The 25,131-nt window shown below is 44.7% G+C and overlaps 1 protein-coding gene across 10 annotated transcripts in view; it reads left to right on the top strand.

Moving 5' to 3' along the window:
* MAPKAP1 (MAPK associated protein 1) overlaps positions 1 to 25,131 on the top strand; it is a 232,357-nt gene that overhangs the window by 187,044 nt on the left and 20,182 nt on the right. For all 10 annotated transcript variants that reach the window (XM_061433515.1, XM_061433511.1, XM_061433516.1 and 7 more), the window contains 2 exons: positions 671 to 811; positions 16,351 to 16,488. In XM_061433515.1, coding sequence (XP_061289499.1) covers positions 671 to 811; positions 16,351 to 16,488 — 279 coding nt within the window. The remainder of the gene's footprint in view (positions 1 to 670; positions 812 to 16,350; positions 16,489 to 25,131) is intronic.

Below are 25,131 nucleotides of genomic sequence, written 5' to 3'. Positions count from 1 at the left end.
GTTCCAGTGTTCTTACTTGTCCCCAGTATCTGAGTATTTGGTGTGCACAAAGCTCTGACTAGATGTTTGATGAGTGAATAACTGATCAAAGCTTTAGAAAGACAAACTGGAAAGTCCTGTAGGAGCTGGATTGCTGAGGAGCCTGGTGGCCAGGAGGCCACTGAGGAGACTGCCACGGCCATCTAGGTGTAAGCAGGCTCGTAGCTGAACCAGTGGAGGCTGCGGGCCACGGGCCACGGAGCTCATAAACAGACGGTTTGAGAATCTTGGAAAGGACAAGCATTCTTCAAGGAACACGGATTACTCTTATGATCAGGAAAATTATTAGAAAAAGAAGCAAGAATCTGAGTAACCATATTTTTGTGACTTTGACTTACTCTTGTGGAAACACAGCTTCTGGTGAGCAGGGGTTTTTCTGCCCTCTGTATGGCTGCTGCCCTACCAGGGGGCTGCCGTGGAACAAGGCCGTGTTTGTGGAATTAATTGTTGAGTGATTAATATGTTGCCGTGCTCTGTTTACTGGAATGGCATTATTAAGTCATCACTCAGCCTTTTCTTTTCCAAATTAAATAGCCCATATTATTTTAATTTATCCCAAAGCATTTTAAAGCAGACACCATTTGCCAAGCCTCATGTATCTTTATGTGTTAAACTGCTCTTTCCTCCCCAGGTTCAAGGGCAGACGGGGTTTTTGAGGAGGATTCACAGATTGACATAGCTACAGTACAGGATATGTTGAGCAGCCACCACTACAAGTCGTTTAAAGTCAGCATGATCCACAGACTCCGCTTCACAACCGACGTCCAGTTAGGTAAGTGCGTGGACAGATGACGGACTTCCTGTAAGTGGTCAGAGTCGGAATGGGGAGAGAAACCGCCTGCCGCCTTTGTGTGGCCTGAATGACAAGCGGTAGTTTGTTTTCAGAGCACATGTTGAAACAATGAAATTTAAAGGCACTCCTTTTTGCCACCTGAGAGCTCTGTCTTGTCTTCTTTTTTATGAAGCGGAAGATTAGAAATAGAACTAACTCGAGACTCTTTTCAGACTGATTGACTTCTGTGGAGTTCCATGATTCCCATTCTGTAATTTGCTCACATCCTCTCCTTAGAGCTGCTTTGTAACATCACCACTTGCCTGTTCTCGTTCTGTGAATTCATTGCTAGTCATTCATGCCTTTATTCAGGAGGCTTTTTTTAATGATCTCAGAAGCTATACTTGGATCCACACCAGATAATCTGGAACTAAAATTCAGTTAATATGTGGGGTCAATTTGTTTCCATGAAGCGCTGAATTTCTATTATGACTTAAACCTAACAGGAGTAGAAAAAATGCCGTGGTTGTCAGCATGATATGAACACCACACCATCCTCCTCCTCATGGCTGTTACCTAGAGATGTCCTCACGTGTGAGTGCTGTACATGCGTTACTAACCTACCTAAAATGTAGGTACTTTTACTGTCTCCATCTGGCAGAGAAGGTATGAAATAGATGAGGTGCATAGAGGTGATGTCTCATGCCCACACTTACACAGCAGGTGGTTTCAGGGAAGAATCCTGGTCTGGCTAATGTGAGTGCCCCCATTTCCTAACAGAGGATGATGGGAGGGGGGCAATGGGTACAGGTGCCAGGCTTTCTCAGTCAAGGAGCTGGCCTCTTCCCGGGCTCTGCTGGGACCTCAGCCACACCACCCCTTCCTGGGCATCCTTTACTTCATGTGTAAAAGGAGAAAGCTTGAATTCTAACTCTAAGACTCATGAATGTTCTATTTCTCACAAAGGTTTCATATGTGTCTCATAATAAAACCTTTTCTTACATGGGCATTAGTCCGGCTAATTTGTGATAAGTTTCAAGAATCTCTCAAATATCTCTTACCAGCTTGACTGACAGGAGCTTGAAGTAAGCTGACAGTAGCTTAGTAATTAAGAGATGAGCACTGGAATCACATCTGGTTTAAATTGTGACTCTGTCAACAACCAGCCATATTAGGCAATGTCTTAATCTTTCTGAGCCTCGATTCTGTTCTGTTTAAATGAGAATGTGAGTGTGCCAGCTTCTTAGGATTACTGTGGGGAGCAAGTCAGATACTCCATCGAGCTTAGCCGAGGCCTGGCAGTTGGTAGACCCTCTTAAGCAAGATCTGTTAGTGGAGATGCCACACAGTGGAAGCTTGGAGGACAGACCCAAGAGTTAGAAGTCTCGGTTCAAACCCTGACTCATTCGTTAGCTGTATCAGCACAGGCAAGGGATGCAAAGCTACAGTCTCCTCCTTTGTAAGATGAAGATAATAGTCTCTATCTCACAGATGGGGTGATTATGGGGACCAAATGTCTTATCACACATGGAATACTTAGAAAGGCCCTGGCACATAGCAAGTTCTCAATAAACATCAGCTTCTAAGATGATGGTTATTATGACAGACGAAATAGAGAAATTAGCACCAGTGTCTTAGAATCAGAACACACAGAACCCATCTTTTTTCCTGCTCTGTAGACCTCTTTATCCTTTATCCCTCCTCACAAAAAACCTCCAAAATGGTACAAAAGGCTTATTTAATTTTGATTGTTAAAACATAAAGTTCTTCAGTGTTTTTCTTCCTAAAGGTGCTTTTTCTGGTATCTCTCATAGAAGTAAAAATAATGAGGCTCAAAAACAAGCCAGAAAGGGGGTGAAAGCACATGCTGTACGGTTCCATCTATATAATGTTCAGAAATACACAAAGATAATCTGTAGACGTAATGATGGTGGTTATCAGGGCTGAAGAGACTACAGCGACTGGAGAGGGAGCATCTGGGGTGCTGGTAAGGTTCTGTTTCTTGGTCCGGGTGCTGATTACATGACTTCTGTAGACTTGGTGGGAAAGTCAGGTTTTATATAGTCTTAGGCTTTATGCACTTTCTGTTTGTATATCCTCAGTTAAAAGTTTGCGAAGATAAGAGTGCTACTCATACATCGTTCGTGCTTGCCTGCGATTCTTTCCCAGTAACAGAAGGTCTGCTTTTTCTGAGTGGTTCCAACTTTAAGAAGCCCAGAAATTTAAGAATTTCTAACTAGCCTGACTGCAGTCGAGATAGAGGTCCAGGGTGCAAGGCGGGGATTCTCCCAGGCGAGCATAATCAGCAAACCCATGCCTGCTGTTTCCCCAGGTGGAAAGCAGTGCCTTGGAAAGATAACCGATAGTGTGGACTTCTGTCCCAAAATTTTTTCTGAAGGGTAAAAGCCAAACTTGAATTCATCAGATTCTGATCTGTATATTTATTCAAAGGGAAAAGTTCACAAAAGGATCTGTGCCAAGACACCCAACTCTGCAGGGAACAGTGGGTTTGAATCCCAGCTTTACTGCTTACCTGCAGCTTACCTAAGCTTAGACAAGTTCCTTCCTTTTTCGGTCTTCATGTTTGTCATTTATGAAGTGGGAATTATAATGTTTACCTTTCAAGACTATGTATGAAAGTGGCCCACAGGAGTTTATCTTAGTGTTATCATTGTCTCTAATATTTATTTTATTTATTGCTTTCTCTCCTGTTCCACCATCTTGAAAGTATATCACTCAGATTAGGTAGTCGCTCTATTGGCAAGGGGCTTCCCTGTGGCTCAGCTGGTAAAGAATCTGCCTGCAATGCGGGAGACCTAGGTTCGATCCCTGGGTTGGGAAGATCCTCTGGAGAAGAGAAAGGCTACCCACTCCAGTAATGTGGCCTAGAGAATTCCATGGACTGTACCGTCCATAGGGTCACAGAGAGTTGGACACAACGGATTGACTTTTGCTTTCACTTTCTATTGGCAAAGTCATGGTGTGGACTTGTCAAGTAGGCATGGATGATGCTGGTAACCCAAGTATCTCTCTAGAGCATTGGTTCTCAGAAGCAAGATGACTGGGAAGCTGGTTGCAGTCAGCTCTGGATGTTTCCAGTGACACCCATAGCGCCCTCTGGTGGAGAGTCACAACTGAGGCACTTCTAAAATAGGTCTCAGCATTTGTTTCCATTATGAATCTAAATTTAGTCTTTAGCATTGTAAGCAAAAGCTTCATTAATTAATCTTAAGTACAATAATTTTGTGACAGTTGGATAACCATGCCAATCAGTGCTATATCATGCAGTGAATAAGTCCACTTCCTGTTCCCATGTACGTGAATTCAGATACAGACTTCCTCCTTGGAAAGCAAATGGTAACACCCTCTTATTCTCACAACAACAAAAGCCTGCACGCAGCAGTCTGGAAATTCTTCCTTTCTGAAACAGAATCAACTGCGAAGTCCAGGGCAGCACACAGTCTTTATGAGCAGTCAAGTGAGCAGCTGGATTCTGAGATCAGTAAATAATTTATTTTATTTCAACTGACTAGCCAGGTGCTTCAGATCTTTCCTGACACTGATGGATGGTCTCCTCTGCTCGTCCATCCTGTGTCAGTCAGAGCAGAGATTTCACTTGCCCCCTGTGGCAAGTTCTTCTAAGCGGTAAGTGTCTGTGTGCGGCATTCACCCAGCAGCGCTGCCGATCCCAGAGAAGACCAGCCGTGCGCTCTGAGTGAGTGGTACCTGAGAACACGTTGCCGCGGCTCAGCATCCCCGGGCTCCACGGTGCCGTCACAGCGGCCTGCCTCCCAATTGAGGAGCAGGGGCCGATGTTCCAGTTTTAACCATCTGCCACTTGTTTCTGCAAAAGTCAGGGAATAAGAGACTCAGATTTTGATCTGCAACACCCCAGATTCAATCAATTTTCCCCAGACTTTTATGTGAATGAAAAACTTTATCGGAGGCCATTCATGAAATGTAGGGCAACGATCTAATCTTTTTAAATAGTTAACAAGAAAAATTATAATTGTTAAAGTGAAGTGAAAGTTACTCAGTCACATCTGACTCTTTGCGACCCCATGGACTATACAGCTCATGGAATTCTCCAGGCCAGAATACTGGAGTGGGTAGCCTTTCCCTTCTGCAGGGAAATCTTCCCAACCCAGGGATCGAACCCAGGTCTCCCACATTGCAGGCAGATTCTTTACCAGCTGAGCCACAAGGGAAGCTCTATAATTTTTAAAAGCAGATATCATTTATCAAATGCTTGCTATATGCCAGGCACTCTGCTGGTCATTCTTACATGCATTGTCTCCTGGATCATAGGCCTTTATTAGATAGTACTGATATTATCTCTATTTTTTTATGTGAGAAAAGTGGGGTGTAGGGGAAATCTAGTAAGTAGTGAAGCTGAGATCAGAACCCAGGACTGTCTGAGGCTGAGGTCTCTGGCTAACCACTGGATCATTCCTTGCAAGCAGATCCTCCTTGCACCAATACTCTATTCCTATAACAATGTATGGTATACAATGAACTTTCACCCCTTTACCCTATTTAATTGACACAGCACATTGACAATGCTATTCCCATTTCATGACAGAAAACTGACATTTGGAAGCATTAATGAAATCCTGTGATGCATATAAAGCACTTAGTGCTTACTGGCACTTAGCTGTTACTTAACAAGTACTGTCTTGCCCTCCCCCTCAGTCATCACATACACAGTAGGATATCCATCCCAGTAGCAGAACTGGGACTGAAACTCAATCCCGTACACTCAGTCCAGTCCATCACATGACAGACACCTTGGTCATTAATAGTGTCCCTTCACCAAGGAAGTGATTACTTCTAGTTGGCCCATTCCAAACATGCTCTGCATCCTTTACTCTTCTCCGTCCCCTAGCATCTGGAGGTCGGTGTCAGGGTAGCGTGTGTGCTGCTAGACCCTCCTCCATTCACACTGCTGACCAATCACTGCACCTTTTCCCTCTGGCACAGACCTGACCCCTTTCCAACACAGCCCAGAAGCAGCACCCACCAATCAGTTGGTGTTGGTTCTTAGGCTGAAATCTGTTTGCCATCCTTGCTCTACCAGCCCAGAAAACTCACCAGACAAGGCCATCATGCCTGACCGTTCCTATATTTCCCAAAAACGTTTTTGGATTTTGTTTTCATCTTGTCTGCTTCCCTTCCATGTTGGGCCTAAAAGCACAGATGCCCTTTAAGGGTAGACCTTGCTTGAACTTATGCTAAGTTGAAATTTTTTTCCATTAACTTGAGCTCCTGTATGCTTGACCGCAGGATCAGGCACTAAGACATGTTGCTGCTGCTGCTGCTGCTAAGTCGCTTCAGTCGTGTCCAACTTTGTGCAACCCCATAGACGGAAGCCCACCAGGCTCCCCTGTCCCTGGGATTCTCCAGGCAAGAACACTGGAGTTCTTGAGTACACTGGAGCGTACTCAAGAGTGTACTCAAGGAGCCTAAGTACACTGGAGTGGGTTGCCATTTCCTTCTCCAATGCAGGAAAGTGAAAAGTGAAAGTGAAGTCGCTCAGTTGCGCCCAACTCATAGCGACCTCATGGACTGCAGCCTACCAGGCTCCTCCATCCATGGGATTTTCCAGGCAAAAATACTGGAATGGGTTGCTAAGACATGGTTGCTACCCAAACATCCCAAGGCTGGCAGGTTGAAGTAGGTTTAGGGAAATTGACTCTACAACATCAAAAGGTAGACTTCCTTGATGGTCCAATGGTTAAGTCTGAGCCTCCACTGCAGAGGGCATGGGTTCCATCCCTGGTTGGGGAACTAAAATTGCGTTTGCCACATGATGTGGTCAAAAAGTTAAGAAAAGGATCAGATGGCGAATGCCAGCCATGATCTAAGAAGCCCATAGTATACTATCAATAAGTTCTTGTTATCTGGCTTATAGAAACTGAATTAATTATGACACACCAGCCACAGGGCTGCCAATAAACCCATGTAAGAATCAAGACAGGGAAGGCCTGTCATTTACATGCTACTGTAAAGCAGCAGTTCCTACCATGACCGTGTATCAGAATCACCAACTCCTGGCCTCGTCCCAGATCTGTTGGCTCAGAATTTCCTCTTAATTGTGCGGTTTGGGAAATGCAGTCTCACAGTATTCAAAGGACTTTCTTGCCCCTTATCTCTTTGTCCAAGGCTTGTTTTTACTGATTGGGCAGGTCAGCCTGGTTTTCCCAGCACAGGGTCTCAGGCTGAGAAGTGTTTTGGTAGTCATGCCACTTGTGCTAACTTGAGCCCTTCACCTTCTCAATTGCCAGTATTGACCATCTCCACATCACTAAAAGAATATATCACTGAACATATACCATGAATTCCATCCATGTCATTATTGTGTAAGATTATAAAATAACCTCTACCAGAAGTTTCCATGGTTACCGCCATTCTCTCTTCATAAAGCAGTCCATAGGCATAATCATAACACTTCTGATCACAGTATTTTGTTAACAGAAGTATCAAGTACAGTAGCACATACCTTAGAGAAGCAAAGAGGGCTTTGTCTTACACCAGCTCCAGTCAGGTTTGTAATGACTGCCCAGAGCACTGCGCTGAGGTAGCATCTCAGGCTGGATCTGAGAGCAACGTCAACTCGGTGATTGATTAAAAATGTCTGCCCTGGGCCTGAGCATGACGAGAGGCAGCGTGTTTGCCATTTGTTGTCATTATTTAATCCATTGGCCAGTACCTACAAGCCAGCCCTCAAGAGAAGACCTTATCACAGTGTTACTTTTAATGCATAGCATGCAAACTTAAGAACACATTACAACACAGGACTGCCTGAGTGAAATCTACATCGGTGGCCTGGGCTGATTACTCTTCAGGCTCACTCTGACACTAAAAGTAGTTCATGTGGCTGTTTGAATAAAATATATGCCCCTGTTACTTTCCGCTGGAGTACCTGTGGAGTATATAGTTCAAGTAATGACACAATCCTGAAATGTGTGGTCTTAAGAAACGGACCAATCTTCCTTCCATGTTTCCATCTCAGATTGAATACTAAGGAGATAACCCTTCTCCGTGCAGAGACACTAAAATGTTCATGGGGAGACATGCATTGTGCTTAGCTCCAAGATCCCTGGATCCGCTGAGTAATTTGGAATGCAAATTCTAGCATTCTAAGTACTTGTAACAATAAGGTAGTAAGAAATTCTAGTATTAAATGATGATTCTCTTCCTATTGTAGCAACATTTTCTGAACCAAAAGTTGGAACAGAATTTAACAAATCCTAGTGAACCTGTGAAGTAGCAGGACAGACACTGTCAAGACTTCCTCCAGAAAATGTCTTTACCGCATTAGTGCTTAATGCAGTGATCAAGTCAAGGGAAAATCTCCTGACGGAAAATGTCAGAAGCTCGAGGGGCTTCTTCCAACTGTATGCTTTCCTCTCCACTCCCAGATCTTCTCTTTTGAGAATCCCTACTGGGTAATCCAGGATTACTAATGACAATGTGCCAGGCTCCTCAGATCGCTATGAAAGAATTAAGAACTGGAAAAAGTGGATAACCATTGGCATAATGGAAGTTAATGGGAATCAGGTGAAAGTTGACCAAGGTTCCATATTCTTTTTACCACTTCCTCATCCTTGGCACTTGAGCTCCACCAGTGTACTGAGCATGGGGAAGATCTGATGTTTCCTCATTCTGCAGGTGATTAAATATAAATTCTCTTAAGAAACAACATTAGTGCTTTCTCACATTTAAGTTCACCTGAGGTATATTTGCTAAGTCGCTTCAGTCGTGTCTGACTCTTTGCAGTCCTTTGGACTGTAGCCCACCAGGCTCCTCTATCCATGGGATTCTCCAGGGAAGAGTATTGGAGTGGGTTGCCATGCCCTCCTCCAGGGGATCTTCCCCACCCAGGGAGTGAGCATTGGCAGGTTCTTTACCACTAATGCCCCCCGAGAACCATGTATTTACCAGGAGAATATTTAGTTTGGGAACCTAACTTTGCCAGTATAAAATCTTTGCAGCTGCCTTCTCTACAGCGAGAATTTAGCCCTCATCCAAGGATGGGTGTTACTGAGATTATAGTCCAAGGTCTTGTTTAGTAAGCTCCTTGTGCTGAGCACCGTGCTGAGTTCTGCTGTACAGACATGGGCTCATTTGTGGTCAGGCCACCTCTGCGTTTGCACTCCAAGGGTAACAGTCTAGTCAAGTACAGCAGACTTGTTCCCAAGTCTCTAACTAATCTTACATTGAAATTGGCCACATTTAGCTCTGGATCCCAAGCGATTTGGGGATGTTTTTCCACTTAACAGAACTAGTGATCCACTTGATCTCAAGAATGTAAGGTTCTACTGATCTCGTTTTGGATCCCTGATAAATTGTCGGAGACTGTGCATTTTATGCTGCAATGCATTTGACCATTATAAAAGTGCATAGTGAGATACACTGGGTCTTTGTAAGCCCCAGCTTATTCGTTTGGGGATATGAATTATGTTGTAGCTCTGTCATTAATGGGTGACATCAGACAAGGCATATCCCAGCCCTGAGCTTCAATTTCTTTGTATGGAGAATGAAAGTCCCAGACTAGGTGATCTCTCAGGTCTCATTAAGCCCAAACAGCCTGTGTATCTGATCCTGTGTGTAAATTCAGAAAAGTTTCAAAGACTTCCCTGCCTGCTCTGTGGATGCTATTGATTGCTATATAGATTTAGCAAAATCCACTCTGGCAAGGAGTTGTTCAGTGGCCCTCCCAGGGGGCTTTTCCAGGCTTTCGCAGGCTGTAGGTAACCGGAAGACAAGAGGATTGTAGAACTGTGTAAAAAGAGACTCTGGGGTTTACCAGTGGTGGGGCTTTTGTCGTCTCAGACTCGCGGTTGTAGGAAAGTGATGAATGAACCACAGCTCGTGATGTCTGAGCAAATAAGCAGTAACTCAGGAAAACACTGAGGTGTGGGATGCTAAATGCTGAAACACACTGGTGTTTCAGCTTCTGGGAAGGGCGTTTTAAGTGTGCCCTGAGGGGGGCTGTGCCTTCTAAGAGCCACACATGGCCCTCGGGGACAGTAGGGAACAGCTGAGGGGTCAGAACACACACTGGACTTGGTCCCATAGACCTGGGCTTCAGCCCCAACCTCGCTGTTTACTGACATGGTTCACCCTGGGCAAGTGTGGCAGTTCACCTTCCTGCAGTCGTTTTAGTAGTAATCCTCATACTGATTGAGCCCTTACAATGTCCCAGGCGCTCTGCTCTTTTCTGCATGCTTAGGCCATTCCACCTTCATGATGCCCTGCAAGTTGGTACTGTTCCCCATTTTACAAGGGAGGAAGCTCAGGCTCACCGAGGGAGACTGCCACTTTGCCCAGGATAACATCAGCAGATCAAGATCTCCAGATTAATGACCTGGAGACCATGCAGGGCAGGGGTTCCCTAGCACCAGGGTTTCCACAGCTTCAGGTGTGAAAATGTTCTTCCTGATTTTGAATTGATCTCTTGGAGGTTGCCAGGAAGAAGTTTGCCCTCTTGGGGATAGGAGGCTATTGCCAGGATTCATGGGGTTGAGAGCATTGGTCTCCGCAATTGGACAGTCATTCTGGATCCTGGTGTTTCCCATACTGGGGTATAGAGTGGCTCCCCAAGAGAATCACCCCCCACCCTCACCCCAGACTAGAGCCTGGCAGGTCCCTCGTTCATATCCCTCCTGTGACTCTCCAAGCTCACACTCGTCCTGACCATCATCTCTTGATCTGTGTCACATCCCTTAGCCTAGTGCCTGACTCCGGATAGCAGCAGTCATGAGAAGTAGTAGTAGGTGTCCCTGTGTATGTGAATTGCTCAGTTGTGTCCAACTCTTTGCAACCCCAAGGACTGTAGCCCACCAGGCTCCTCTGCCCATGGGATTCTCCAGGCAAGAATACTGGAGTGGGTAGCCAGTCCCTTCTCCAGGGAGTCTTCCCGACCTAGGGATCAAACTGGTGTCTTGTGCATTGCAAGCAGATTCTTTACCATCTGAGCCATGACAGAAGGCCGCTAGCTATGGATTAAGCACGATGGCTGACACTTTTACAAGTCTTATTTCATTCAATCCTTATAACAAGCCCATGAGGTGGATTCTATTATTGCCAGTTTTTTAGCAAGTTTCCCAAAATCACAGCATTAGAAAATAGGGAAGCTGATCCTCAAAGTCAGGATCAGGAATGTCTGACTCCAGAGTTCCCTGTCCCTAACCTCTATGCCACTGCCTTGAAATACAAACTGGGCTGCTCCTGTCTTCCTGATAGAGATATGCTGAGCTTGTGATAAGTTGCTACACATGAAAGGACCCAGCACAGAGATTGTCCAGGGTAGGTGCCCAGTCTGTGTTAGCAGAAATAATGCACAGGGCTAATTTCCTCGTAGGGAAATCTTTCAGTTAGCTAAAACAGACACAGGTCTCCTGGTGATAACTCTAAGGCCTTGGACAAATAGTCTCCCCAGAGAGTTGTATATACGTTAGAGTTGCATTTTTGTTTATTTTGAGCTGTCTTGTTAAGGAAGGATTTATACGCTGGCGTTGATGTAGGACAGCAATCAGGCAGTGTTTTCTGCTTTGACAGTTGGTGTGATAGTTTGCTCCCAGTGAAGTTTGACTCACTGTATCTGGAAGCTGTCAGAAGTGGGAACATGAAAAGGTCATGACGGATGGCTTTGGATAAGTGGGTTGGGGAAGAGAGCTGGTAAAGGAGACAAATGGCCTCCCTTGTTTCCGAGGGAAGGGGCCAGCCCTGGCCGCTTCGGGCCAGCCTGCGTCCTGTCTTCCTCCTCACTGGCCGAGCCTACTGAAGTGGAGCCTCCCAGGCACCGTAGGTCAGAGTGGCACCCCTGTTTGCAGCCCTGTGGGTACCGCAGGACTGCTCGGGGGAGGTCGTCTCCAGTTTAGAATCACTTCTCATCATTACCAGTTACAGAATTTAACATACTCCTGTCCTCTCATGTTTTAAAAATTGGGAAAGCGTTCTGAATTCTAAAGTAGAAACCAACCCCCACCAAAAAAGTCAACTTTTAAAATGATGTTTGTTTTTATTTTGGTGAAATTACCACTGGCCAGAGTTGACTTAACCTATGAAGCATATCCTTTTGACCTCTTTTCTATAAATATTTTCCCTGTCCTTTTCACCTAGCATCATAAGAATTTTTCCAAATCAGAGCTTTGTTTATGCTTAGTTTTTCATGGTTGCATTGTGTTCCTACATGGTTGTCTTAACTAGTCCTCTATTGTTGGCCGTTTAAGTTAGAGAAATGTAAACTTAATAGAAACCAGCTTTCCCTTCTTTTCTTGGACATAGATTTACCATTTGAATTGCCTGTTAATCATGCATAAACGACACTTCAAGGAGTGCCTCTGCCTTTCCTTTAGAAGAAAGTGAAATTGTTAGTCGCTCAGTTATGTCCAACTGACTCCGTGTGACCCCACGGACTGTAGCCCGCCAGGCTCCTCTGTCCATGAGATTCTCCAGACAAAAATACTGGAGTGGGTTGGCATTTCCTGCTCCAGGGGATCTTCCCGACCCAGGAATCGAACCTGGGTCTCCTGCAGTGCAGGTAGATTCTTTACCAGCTGAGCCACCAAGGAAGCCCTTTTCTTCAGAGACTTGACACAAAACTCTAGCCAGGGAAATCAGAACATGCTCAGCGGTTGAACAGAAGAATATTGATAGAACTTCATGCTTCAGTTTGCCACATACGAACAAAATTAAAGGTGTGCATTTATTGGCTGCTGCTGCTGCCAAGTCGCTTCAGTCATGTCCAACTCTGTGCGACCCCATAGACAGCAGCCCACGAGGCTCCCCCGTCCCTGGGATTCTCCAGGCAAGAACACTGGAGTGGGTTGCCATTGCCTTCTCCAATTTATTGGCACATTTGAAAATTATTTGTTCCTTGGTGAAAATGGAGAGAGAAGATTAAAGACTGGGTGAGGAACGATGGGGTAAGTCCCACACTCGGGACCCGGATGGCTCTGGGTATGAACACGGCTTTCCCACTTAAACACTCCCCAGCCTTAAACCAGCGCGTTCCCTTCTCCTAGCACAGGTTATATACAGCTCCTCGCACAGTTCTGGCAGAATAATGCTGGGGCTGAGAGGACACGTTCTGGAACCAGGTTACCTGGCTTTCTTCCCATTCCGGCTCTGCCCCTTGGCAGCTGTGTGAACTTGGGCAAGTTATGTCTCCTCCCCGTGGTTTCGAGTTCCTCATCTATAAAATAGAAGAAAACACAGGAACCGACCTCATATGGTGGTTGTGAGATTGGCATCAGTGCACACAAGGGGTTCCTACCCTTTCTGGCACAGAGTTGGTACCAGTTAATGCCTCACCACCCTTTGCCCCCGACCTGGCCTGTAGCACCAGCCTCCAAACTGCTCTCCTCTCCACCAGGCTGCCTTGTCCTTTCAGCTCCAGGCCGGGGCCCCAAGAGGTCTGTTTGCTTCAGGCTAAATTCCGCAGTGGAGACTGGTGGGTGTGCTCAGGAAAGTGGGCTCCGATGGTGCTGCCGCTTGTCCGGCAGAAGCGAGCAGGGTCCTGTGAGGCCGTGTGCCCCGCTTTAAGAAGCCAGACTCACACATCTTAAGGAGGGGAAGATTATTTAATGTAGAAAAGGATTTTTCCCATCAGGAGAGATTCCCCTACAGGCTTCTTTAAATAGTGACTCCTCTAAGCAGGCAAGTGTTTTACAGATCATTAACTGCTTGACTGAAAGCCTGCAGGGCAGAGAAAGTTAAAACTAAAGTGTTGGGAGCCCCTGCCAATTACAGATCAATCCAAAATGAAGATAAAGTATCTCTGAAACTAGAAGTCACTGGGAAAATGTGATTTGATTCAGAAAAAATCTGATTTCCACGCAGCTGTTCTGAAATATACCGCTTGTTTCAGTGGTGTTCCACCTGCCTGCCTGTCTTGATCCTAATGCATTCAACTCCCACATCTTCATCCCCAAACCGCAGACTTGGGGGTTCCCCCTGGTGAATGGTGACTACACAATAACCCCAGGGAAGGGTGTGTTTGGGAAAGTGTTCTCGTGGTGGAACAGAGCTTAGGCTACTGATGCTAAGATACAGCCCATAATGGATGAACTCTACAGGAACAATTTGCAGATAAAAATAATAGAAGTTAAAGTGTACTTTACATGATAAAAGAAAGATGAAAGAGGACGAGAGTCTGTTACATCTGAGATGGTTACAAAAGTCCTGCTTTGTGAAGTAGGCTCTGTTGAAAAGATTGATGCAATAGGGAGTGACCTTGGCTTGGAGCAGGAGCTGGTGATGTATGTATGCGCATCCCTCTGCTAAATGGACCCAGATTTGTAGCACTAATATACATGGGAGCCCAGAACCAAACTCAGTACGGCAATAAATCAACAGCCACTTTGGGTGTCATTTCTGGTTTATATTCCACTATTGTTCTATCACTTTAATTCATGTCACTATCATCTTTTCATCTGGAACAGTTTTATATAATTTTCCAGTGGAGTTACCTGACAAATCCTATCAAATTAACAAGCTACATTAACAATATTGACTGACTACGGCTTCAGGAGTTGCAGGGCCATAGAACAAAATTTTAAAACCGTGTCTCTCTGATGATGATTTTCCCCCTCCCTTTCTGAGAAAGGAATGTGGGGCAGAGTTTATTCCACAGAAGAGATATGCACATTTATTTTGCTCTGCTCATTTTGACTTTTATAAATGTCAAAATAAGAAGCAGAGGAAGGCAGGGAATGGGGAGCCACTTACAACCAACAATCATGGTGTAAGTACTTTTCTTCTTTCAGGGAACTATAGAAATGTCCAGATCTTTAACAATTAATGACCAAATTGGAGGGAAGAGTGTGACTGGGTAGTCGTAATCTATTTTAAGTGAAATGTAATAAAATCAGTCTCCTGATGCATTCTCACCCTCCTGAAATCATCTAGACCTGAACGTCCAGAGTCAATTGGGCTGATGACATTATGCCTAATTGAAATATGGCATTCCTGAAAGATGCCTAATGACAAATTCCAGCATTCGATTAATTAAAAAAATACCAATTGCTCATCTTTTCCTGAGACCACACAGTAGTGACTGGGGTTAAGCAACTGAACTGCAGGGTCTCCTTCAGATACGGCAGGTGACACTGTGCTGCAGTCTGTCCAGCCTCCTGCCTTTGTCTGGCTGCTATCTGGGATTTCTTTATTCATAAAATGGAGACAAGTGGAGTGTGTAGCACAACTCATCACTAGGATTTTGTATTTCCGTTCTTTTTTAATTTTAAATTTGGTCTGACTGTGGTCGTTGTGATCTCTTGGTTTTTGTTTTTTAATGTAGCTATTTCTTTTATCTGCCTTATCTTTTGGCCTACCAGGTTTTCTTACATGATAGTTTAGAACTCCTGAGCGTGATCCATAGGATGAAATACGTTAACTGTGGTTGTCTTTTCTGTTGCAGAATGTACATTCGGTGATTTTACCGGTTTCTTATGTCTTCATTTTGCTTGTTCTCACTTTGACCCTGACCTTGAAACTGTGGCCTAAAAATTAATTAATTTTAAGATTCCTTCTGGGGCCTACTGTGGAAGGATATTGAAGGGTTTCGTTTCACTTCATGAACAGATTCCTCAATTTTCAGTAAAACGGAAAAGAGAGCTTCTAGCCTAGATGTTATGTGTCAGGCTGGGCACCGTCTGCTCGGAGATCCAGGAGAGCGTTGCTGTGGTTTCCAAGGTGGTCCCAGGACACCCTGCCTCCTTGGTGCTGTCATGGTCGTCCCAACAGCTTTGCTCCCGGTCACTGCGCAGTGTGTTATGTCTCTCAGGGCTCTGAAAATGAAGCCTGAAGTCCCCATAGTTAACATTCTGGTTCCCTGTTAGAAAGCCTTTGTTGCATAAAGTGCACCCAGGGCTGTCTCCCTTAGCGGAGGAGCAGTACCTCCACAGCCTGAAGCCTTGCGCTTGGAAGGTTTTGCATGAAGCACCTTGTAGTCCTCCTGTGACTCCCTTTAGATATGCTGTGGACAGTTACTTAGTGTCAGAGGCTTCTTTAGCGAGAGAGCAACTTCTCCTGTGTTTAGTGTGGAAGATTTTTCCAGGTCAGAAGCTCTTCGTTGGTAGCCTGGCTGTTTAGGCATAGGTGATTTGACAGCTCTGTCTGCCCAACCCAGATCTTCTACAACAAAACACAGCAGAGACCACTGATCAGAATTGTTTAAATGAACCTTACCTTACAGTTTATTTCACTAATGATATGTAGGTAAGCTCTATATTATATCTTTTCCAAGAAGGAAGGCTTCATAATACCTTCGTATATGGATTTTGGTTGCTGCCCCTCTCCCCACCCCGACCCTGGCTCACCCACCCAGGAGGCCAGATGGGCGGCTTCTCCGTACCATTTGGAGTCTCCTTACATCTGTCTTAAGAAGCCCATGGCATTCCCCGAAGCCCTAGAGAGAGTTCATGCTCGTTCAATTTAGGATTTACAAAACAGGTCAGGTGATTCCACTGAAATCACTTACACCTCACACTTCTCGTGGCTTCTCTTCTGTCCTCCCCTCGGCCTTACAGGTATCTCTGGAGACAAAGTGGAGATAGACCCTGTCACGAGTCAGAAAGCCAGCACCAAGTTCTGGATTAAGCAGAAGCCCATCTCGATCGATTCTGACCTGCTCTGTGCCTGTGACCTTGCAGAAGAAAAAAGCCCCAGTGAGTAGTGCCTTTTATTTATGTCCCCGTTCTCTCTCCCCCCCGCTTCCCCTCTGTGTGCTGGGTTCCAGGAGAATATATTGCCACCGTGTCCTTTTTTCCTTGGGTCTCTTTAATTCATTACCAGAAATTTCTTTTAATCAAATGGGATTGTGTGTGGTACCCAGAGCCTGACACGGGCCCCTCTTCCGCTCAGTCTTGATGGCAGTAGAGAGGCTCACAGTGGCTCCTGACCTCAGTGCCCCCCCACCGCCACCCCCGATGGGGACTAGGGGCTGGGGGCAGCTTCCCACCAGGAATCTGCACTCCCCAGAGCCCTCATTTCACTTTGTGTTCCCTTCCTCTGCCCGTTTGGGGGGCTGGATGAGTCAGACCCGGACCTGCCTGCCTTCCTGGCCAGATCAAGGGGAGCTGGAGAATTTCCCGTGGCAGCTGAAGACTAGATTTAGATATCCATCATGCCAGAGGTGTCAACACCCTCCAGATTATTGGCAGCTGCATGACCTACCAGCTCGTAATTAAACCCCCGCCTGGTGCTGTGGAAGAGATCACTGCTGGGCTGGCACGCCTCTGGTTAAATTACCAAAGTTGACACAGTCCAAGTGTATATTGTAGCATATATATTTTTGCAGTTCAGTAATTGAGGATAGCCTTTAGATTAATCATGTTTAGGACTTCAGTCCCATGAAAAGACAGAAAGGACACAGGTCATACTGATACTCCTCCATGGAAGAAAGGATTTGTTGTTTGGCCTGGAGAAGGCTATAAGACGCTGGTTCTCGCCTTCAGAGCCTGTTAGAATGGAGCCACCCAGCACGCACCCCAGTAGCGTAGCTTCCAACTCAGTAACTTGGAGCACCCGATTTGTGTTAGTCTCCTTTGTTCCGGTGTCTGCTAAACTGGGAACAAATACAAGGAACAGTAAGAAATCTAAAGGCCAGCAAGTGTCTGTAATGTGGCTCCAGTTTTTGAGATAAAACTAACTAAACAGGGACCTAAAGAACAAAACCTGGGCCTGTATACCACCTGGCCTCGTTTATGCGGGGGTGTATAATTGTTTTGTTGAATCCAGCCGTACTACATGGTCTCCTCCTGTCAGCTCCGTAGCCTACAGCTGAGCAAGAGGGGGACCCTAGTGGTGCAGGGAAAGGAGGAAGGCCGTGCTCACCCCTACCGTCCCACCATCCTGTCGTCCCAGTGAGGCCTCGGTGGCTGCAGAGACAGCATGGCTGCCAGAAGGAGTGGTGAAAAACCGCCTGCTGCTCTGGGGCCCTTGCCCAAAGGCCGCCAGAGTCCCTCCTCCTTTAGATAAACATCTTTTTCCTAATCCCTCTCCCTCAAGCTAGTCAGCCAATAAAGATGTCATCATTCTAGCATCTTTCTTCCCAAGAACTCAAGATGCTTTGAAAAGTAACATTTTATAAATGCTCCATGTCTCTGAGAAATGAGAGCAGTCCGCTTACATGTTACACAGGGGGTTACGCTGGAGTGGAAAGGTTAGGGAAAGAGCTAGAAACAGGATTCAGATTTCCCTTATATTCCTACCAAGACACTTTGCAAGCCGGGCTGGGCTTCAGGCATCAGAAGGTAAAGGATGTAACACACCCAACCTAATAGGGAATAAAGCAGAGATGTACAGCCACCCCTCCTGTTGCCTCTTGAGGCCACTCAGCCAAGAAGTACTTCTCACACATCTCTGAGGGTGAGGCCAAGTTCCAAAGTCTTAGGGATCCAGAGCAGACCTGGGCCCCACCATTTCAGTATTGACGGCCCAGCAGGAGAGTCTTTTGTCGTGTGCTCAGACCTACTTGATGGCTCTGTGTAAAACCTGCACGTGTAGGTCTTGTAGAGGTTCCCCCTCTCACTCTGGAACTGTGACCCTTTGTGAGCAGAGAGGCACGCTGCCTGCCCCAGTAAACACTTCCTGAATCCTTGTCTCCATCACAGCACTTTCAAACCATGTCCCTTAAAACTCTGGGTTCTCGGGAGACCGCCGGGTCCTGTGTGTGTGTCTGTGTGTTTGTGTGTATATGTATGGGTGTGTATGTGTAGGACACAGTTGGGCATGAGGCTTCCCCTTCACCCAAAGGATTCTGCATTTAACTCCAACCAGTTTGAGGATTCTGCACTTGAAAAAGTCAATTGATAAAAAGGATTTTGCTGTTTAAAAAAAAAAAAAAATATATATATATATATATATTTGAAAGTTGCAGGCTCACAAAATGAAATTCAGACATTGACTGTTTCAGGCTGGTGGCCCATAATTTCCCATCGTGAATTTGGACTGTAGTCTCTGTGAACTACCAGCACACAATCACACGTGGAATTTTGTGCTTCTGCTCTCCCCTCTGCCTGGAATACACCTCCACTCTGACCCTTTCTCTCATTTATGGACACCTCCGTTTCCTCACACCCAGCCCCCTCATTTGTCAAGATCCAGCTCCCAGTGTCAAGACTCTTTCTGTAATTCTGCCCCCTGGAGTTTGCACACACCCCTGGTAAAGCAGTTTATACACACTGTGTGTGTATTTGAGCTCCCACCCCCATCTCCATGCTGAACTCACAGACTAGAGACTGGTTTCTGTAGCCTTGTCCCCTAGCTCAGCACCTTCAGGGTTGTTCTCGGTGAGTGTTCACTGTTGTGAAATAGAACTCAATGAGGCCACAGTTTAGAAATCAAAAGTTATTCAACGTCATTTATATTGTAAAGTGCCCAAAGACGTATTCAATGAATCAGCTTGATGCTGTTACTGTTTTATGATTTCCAGTATCTTCATCAAATTAATTCATTGACTTAATCTAAAAAGTTCATCTTCAAAACCATCATTAGACCACAGAATTAATCTATGGGGCTGCTGCTTCATTTTTTTAAAAGGATTAATGGTAACCCTTTTTTATCTTCTGTGTCTGTTGAACCTTAGAAAAAAGTTATTTTAACAGCACTAAAGAAATGAAAGTCAATATATTTCATAAGTTTAGCCTGTGATTTTTATCAGCATAGTGATGTATGTTTGTAGCTGAGTTTACATCAAAAATTATTCTTGGGGCCTTCTTGAATGAATTATGGCAAAGAGAGAGAGTCTAGAAGTAGATAAGGTTTTTTGATTTCTGCAATATATTTCCTTTTTCATGTTTTTATCTCTTATAACACAAGTGTCTTGCCGAAGACTGGAACGTGTGACCAACTGGAATAATTTAGTTGTGAAAACAGAGCAGACGTGCTATTAAACAGCCCTCTTTACAAAAAGGCAGTAAGTGTTGGGAGGATAATGAAGTTGTCCCCAGTCCTACTTGAGACATGTTTGTCAGAATTTTGAACAGAAAAGAAATGGTTTTTTAAAACCTTCGAGTATGGCCAGTTTGCAGTGTATATTGAGAAAGCTGCTGTCAAACCATTAATCTGGTCGTCATAAAGAACACAACTCAAGTTTAATTGATGCCGAATCCAAAATGTATGTGAACAGCTGACTTGGCAAAGGGACTGAGCGTTGAGAGCGCCTGCAGTGAAACACATCGTTACGTGCACTGTGGAGTCAGAAAGGCCCGGGCTCTGAAGCCATGCGCCGTAAATAGCCATTCTGTGACTCTCTCTGCTCCCCTCGCTTCTCCCTCTTTGGCCATGTTCTCCCAGGGATGATTTATTGCTCTGTCCCTGTGAGTGTTTAAGACTTGGAACTTAATCACTAAATAGATACATGCCTTTAAAAAAATTGTACATGTAAATATGGACTCTTAACAAAAGTTAGTTGAGAGAAGCAGTGTGTCCACCACCCTGAGAAATTAAGAATAACTTCTGCCTTTCTGGATTTTAAAAAATGCTGTTTGCTGCTATTATTATTCAAATCAGTGATGTCTAAGTCAGATTTTGCCACTCCTTAGGGTATCTTTTGCTGTTTTGAAGGATGTCACTGACCTCTCAAAGATGAATTAATGTGAATTCATTTTAACTGAACAAAGATTTGTATACAGCGTATAGAAGAACGTTTCCAACAGAAAAAAATACAGTTGAATTGTCTCAGAAATATTTCTCTGTCCTTATAAGGTCTAGACATAGGCTTTAAATGTGGTGGGCACTCTTTTTAAGTCCTGGTTTCAAATTCCAATAGTCAAACAAAAGCAAGGACCCTTTCTGTGAAATTAGCACCCATCGGGGACTCTGAAGCTGTATTTAAATAAAGTACCAGACTCAAGGATGCCACGTCTGGTTTTATAAGAAGGTTGTGCAGGTTTAGTCTTTAAAGGAAGCAGCCTATCATTAAGAAATCAGATTTAAACTTTAATAAAGTAGCTGTCGTCTTTATAGCTGAAAAGAGCTCTGTATCTCAATTAAGTATAGATGATATAAAATCTTAAGGAAGCAACATAATAGAAGTAACCTGATTACATTCTCTTGCAATAGTATAATTTAAAGGAAATCAGATTGCATGGATGCTGGTTGTGTTGGGGGTGGATGGGGGGATTGTTTGTTTGGTTTTTTTCGGGGGGTGGGGAGCGGTGGTTCAAAACACTGGATCCAGGGCAGGAACTCTTTGAGATTGTGAGTTTACCAAACTGCAGGAGACTGTTAAGCCCTGGTGAATAGAACCTGCTGGATATTTGAGCTGAGATTCAGTTAAGGTTTTGAGTTAAATTTGCTGGGTTTATTGGTGACCTCCCACTTAAATGAATCTTTCTTTTCATAAGTACTTGACAAGATCTGTAAAGTAGTGTATTTAATTTACTAATTAAATTAAAGCTACTGAATAATGATTTGTCCACATTGATTTAGCTTAAATAGGAAAGATCAGCATTGTTGTGATCTTCAGCAACCTTAATGGCCGAGCCAGTTAAACACAAAGGCCTCTTGTGTTTTATAGGTCAGGAGTACATAGGTAAGCCCTGGCTATAATTGAATTGCCTGCACTGCACCCTGCCGTTGCAGATTTCCTCTGCCTCCCCGCTCCATTGTTGCACTGGGGCTTAAGAGAATGTTAACGCCGTAATAGGCACAGGGCCTTCCCCATTATACGTCTTGCTATCGAGCGGTTCTGCATGACTAGTTAAAGAAGATGGCAAGAAGATTAATGAAAGCCGGGCTAATACAGAAGGGGGTACTTTTGCAAGACTTCTACCGAGGAGATATTAGAGCTGAACCAGAGCTTGGCTTTTTCTTTATCCTGTGACCTTTGAACCTGCCTGACTGTTGAGAGCTGCCAGGGAAGTCGACATTTTGATTGATGTTGGTACACGAGTCAGTCTTTCCCATTGAATTCCACATCTGCACGAAAATAGCTTTTCCAACAGAATTCATACTGGCTCGAAGTGATAGCCCAATTGATGGCTGAACTGCTGTTACGTAGTTTTCATTTAAACCTAAAAGTATCTGATGGTTTAATTCACTATCCAGTTTTCATAGATTATAAGCCTTCACTTATATGTTCTTAATGGGTTTATCAACCCATGGTGAAAGAGCAGTATTAAGGAGTGTTCAAAGATTTGCAAACAGAGCTACAAGGAGGTTTTATGGGGGAGTAAAAGCAGTCATCAAACAAACCCTTCACCATCCTTAAAAAAGAAAAATCAGTCTGAGGTCCCAGGCAGACTGACCTTCAGGTTTTAGTAAATAAAGCAAAGTGTCTGTTTCTGGAAAGCTTTCCATGGGAGAGTCTGAAACCCTGCCTCCGCACTCCACCTGAGCCCCAGCTTAGAGCTGCTGTTGATCCAACCAGATGCTAGTTTCCCTGAACTTGACCTTGGGACACTAGCGTTCTCTCCGAAAGGGATTATTATGGTCTGCTTATAAGATGGTACAGTGCAGATAGAAACCTCTTCATTTGTTCTCACTAATTTTGTTACTTTGTTTGTGAAGCTGCACGCCTCATGTGTGTGTGTGTGCGTGCACACGCATCTGTGTGTACAGCCCCCACCCTCTCTCCCAACAAAGGCAAGTGAGGAGACTGGCAGAAGGACTCTGGTTTTGTTACTAAAATCAACTTGGGCACATTGCAGCTCATACATTGAATCCTCTGACCACCTGATTTCTTGTCTCCCTGCTTGACAGGAGTAACTCTAACAGACACACACACACACACACGTTGATGTGACAAGTATCTCAACTCCTAAAAGAGGTGGGACCCAGGAATTGTGTCATATTCTTTAGAGGCCCCTGAGATTGTGGGAGGGACATGAGGGTAAGCATTCAGCTACCTCTGGGTGAAAGAGCTGCACCCCGAGGTGTGTGGGTGGGTGGCTGGGTGTCCCTGACCGTGCAGGTGGACTTCTTGCCCCTGTAAGTAAGGCGCTTGCATTTATAGCCACATCCTCAGACTCTGTTGATTCCTAGGAGGTCCAGGATACTTCAAACATCAGGTGAGCAAGCTATGTTGCGTTTTTACTCTCTGACAAGGAGTTATTTCCTAAGTTCCAGATCAAATATGGTAAGTACTGCTCGATTACAAAACACAGCCGACTCTAACATATTAAATACCCCAGTTATTGAATCGCCTTTTCATAAGAGTACTCTGGAGCACAATCAGGAGCAGGCAATGCCTCGTCCTTTTAACAGATATGTTTCCTAGCCCTATTAAAAGGGGTCTTCATCTATCCTGTCAAAGGGAGTCTGCTGGGGTTTTTTAGTTTAATTACACTATCCAATTAAAACTCCTTGCTGCATTTGGATGCGCCTCTCCTTGGGCCTGAGTGGATATGACATTTACAAGGCTCGCCTTTCAAGCAGACAATAGTGTGATTGATGAGGTGCACGTTCAGTGAAGGAGGCGAGTGCCTGTGGAAGTGCTGCTTAGTGCATTTTGATTTATTTATCATCTTCTTCCAAAACAAGGGAGCTGCCGGGGAAATGGGTTTTAGGCAATCGGGGGGGACCACCTCAGTCTTTGCAAGTGTGTGGTAAGGAAAGGCCTGGAGTGTGCCATAGGATAAAGGTGGAGAAGCACTGTTAAGCATGGGCCCAGCTTGCATCATCGAATGCCAGGCTGCATTCTTAGGTTCTCTGACCCAGTTTGGTTTCCAGTACCCTCCAGCTGTGGTCTGCTGTTAAGTAGGCCATCACTGTGTTTTAGGGAACAGTTGCTGGGGGTGGATAACATTGGCCAGATCCCTGAGAACGCAGCCTGTGGGAGCCAACCCAGCATGTGTCCTGTTGACTGGCCCAGTCATCATTAACCGGAACCTGACATTTGTACTGAGCATGCCTGTTTATGTTCCCAGCTGCATCCTCCAGCAGTCCAGCAGCTTCTTTCCAGGAGTTAGCAGTCAGTGGCTCTTCCTCTAACTCTGCCTGGCCACACTGAACATTTAAAAGTTGCTTCTTGAATTTGGAATTGGCCAAGAGCAGGTGAGGCTCTTCAACAAAGACATACGGAGCCACAGTGGAGAACTTCTCAAAAGCTGCAATGACAGGGCAAACCCAGTCATGTTAAGCACCTTGTTCTTAACCTGCTCTTCTGCATACCCTCAGCATATGGTAGTCAAGACTAGTGTGCTTATCTCTGTTGTTCCTGGAAAAGAGGTATTTAGTACAGTGTGGGGCCTCTCGAAGGGTCAGCACTCCTGAATTTAGAGGCAGGTGATTCTGCTCTGAGCCCTAGACAGATGATAAGAACAGTAAACCTCTCATATCCATTACCAGGTACTACAGTTGCTCATGGGGAGCTGCTGGGGGCACGTCTGCTAAGTTTGTAACATACAAGAATGTCTGTGTTTGTGAAGAAAATTGACTGGTACTGAGATACTCAGTGGGTTTTCTTACACTCTCTGTAAACTTTCTTCATCTTTCCCTAGGACTTACTAATAAACAAGAATTTCCTTGTGATGATTGGAATATTGGTATCAGAGTAAAAGACATTTGGAGGTATCACCTTTTTTTTCCTCCTGGGAGAAGCCTCCTTTTTGCTATTAAATTTTCACTTAATTGTTGACTTGGGCCTTATGAACCTATAATTTTTTTTAAAGAGTTATATAAGTATAATGGAAGGTTTGCATGCATTTACATTCTCCTTGATTTTAATTATCATTTCCTCAAGTTTTTTTTTGATTGTAACACTAGAAGAGATCCTAATTGAGAAGAAGGTAAGGGGAGAGATTGTTTCCTACCAAAGAAATCTGTGGGAAAGATTTCTCAGCTGGATAAATGATTGGAAAAATCTGTTTCCCTTGCCTCCTGCCAAGCTCCAAACTGTGCTTTCATAATAAATAAATGGAGTGCTTAGGTTTTAAGTTATTCCTGTAGATGTGGAAATAGTAAGGCATTCTTTCATTAAAATCAACATATGTATTGCTTACAAGACTCCCATAGGCAACTTCCAGCACAGGGTAACTGTAACCAGATTAGCCCTTCTATCATAAATGACTGGAAAACTGCACAGAATGTAAGAAACTGTTCTCAGACTTTGGAAAACAAGCAGTACAGGAGTGTGAACCCCGGGAGAAGTGAAACAAATGAGGTGAGACCTACGATCACCTCAGCTTTCTTCCAGGGTTTTCCAAGGAGAGTAGAGCAGTCTCACTGAGCTAAGAGACACAGATCAGAGTTAGGAGAACTAAAATTAGCAAAATTGAGTATGGAGATTGCCTGGAGTATCCCAGAGGAACCTGGCAGGGTACAGTCCATGGACTCACAAGAGTCGGACACGACTTAGCGACTTA

Source organism: Bos javanicus, chromosome 11, assembly GCF_032452875.1.
Source record: "Bos javanicus breed banteng chromosome 11, ARS-OSU_banteng_1.0, whole genome shotgun sequence".
Classification (NCBI taxonomy): Eukaryota; Metazoa; Chordata; class Mammalia; order Artiodactyla; family Bovidae; genus Bos; species Bos javanicus.
This window is presented reverse-complemented; position numbering and strand designations above follow the sequence as displayed.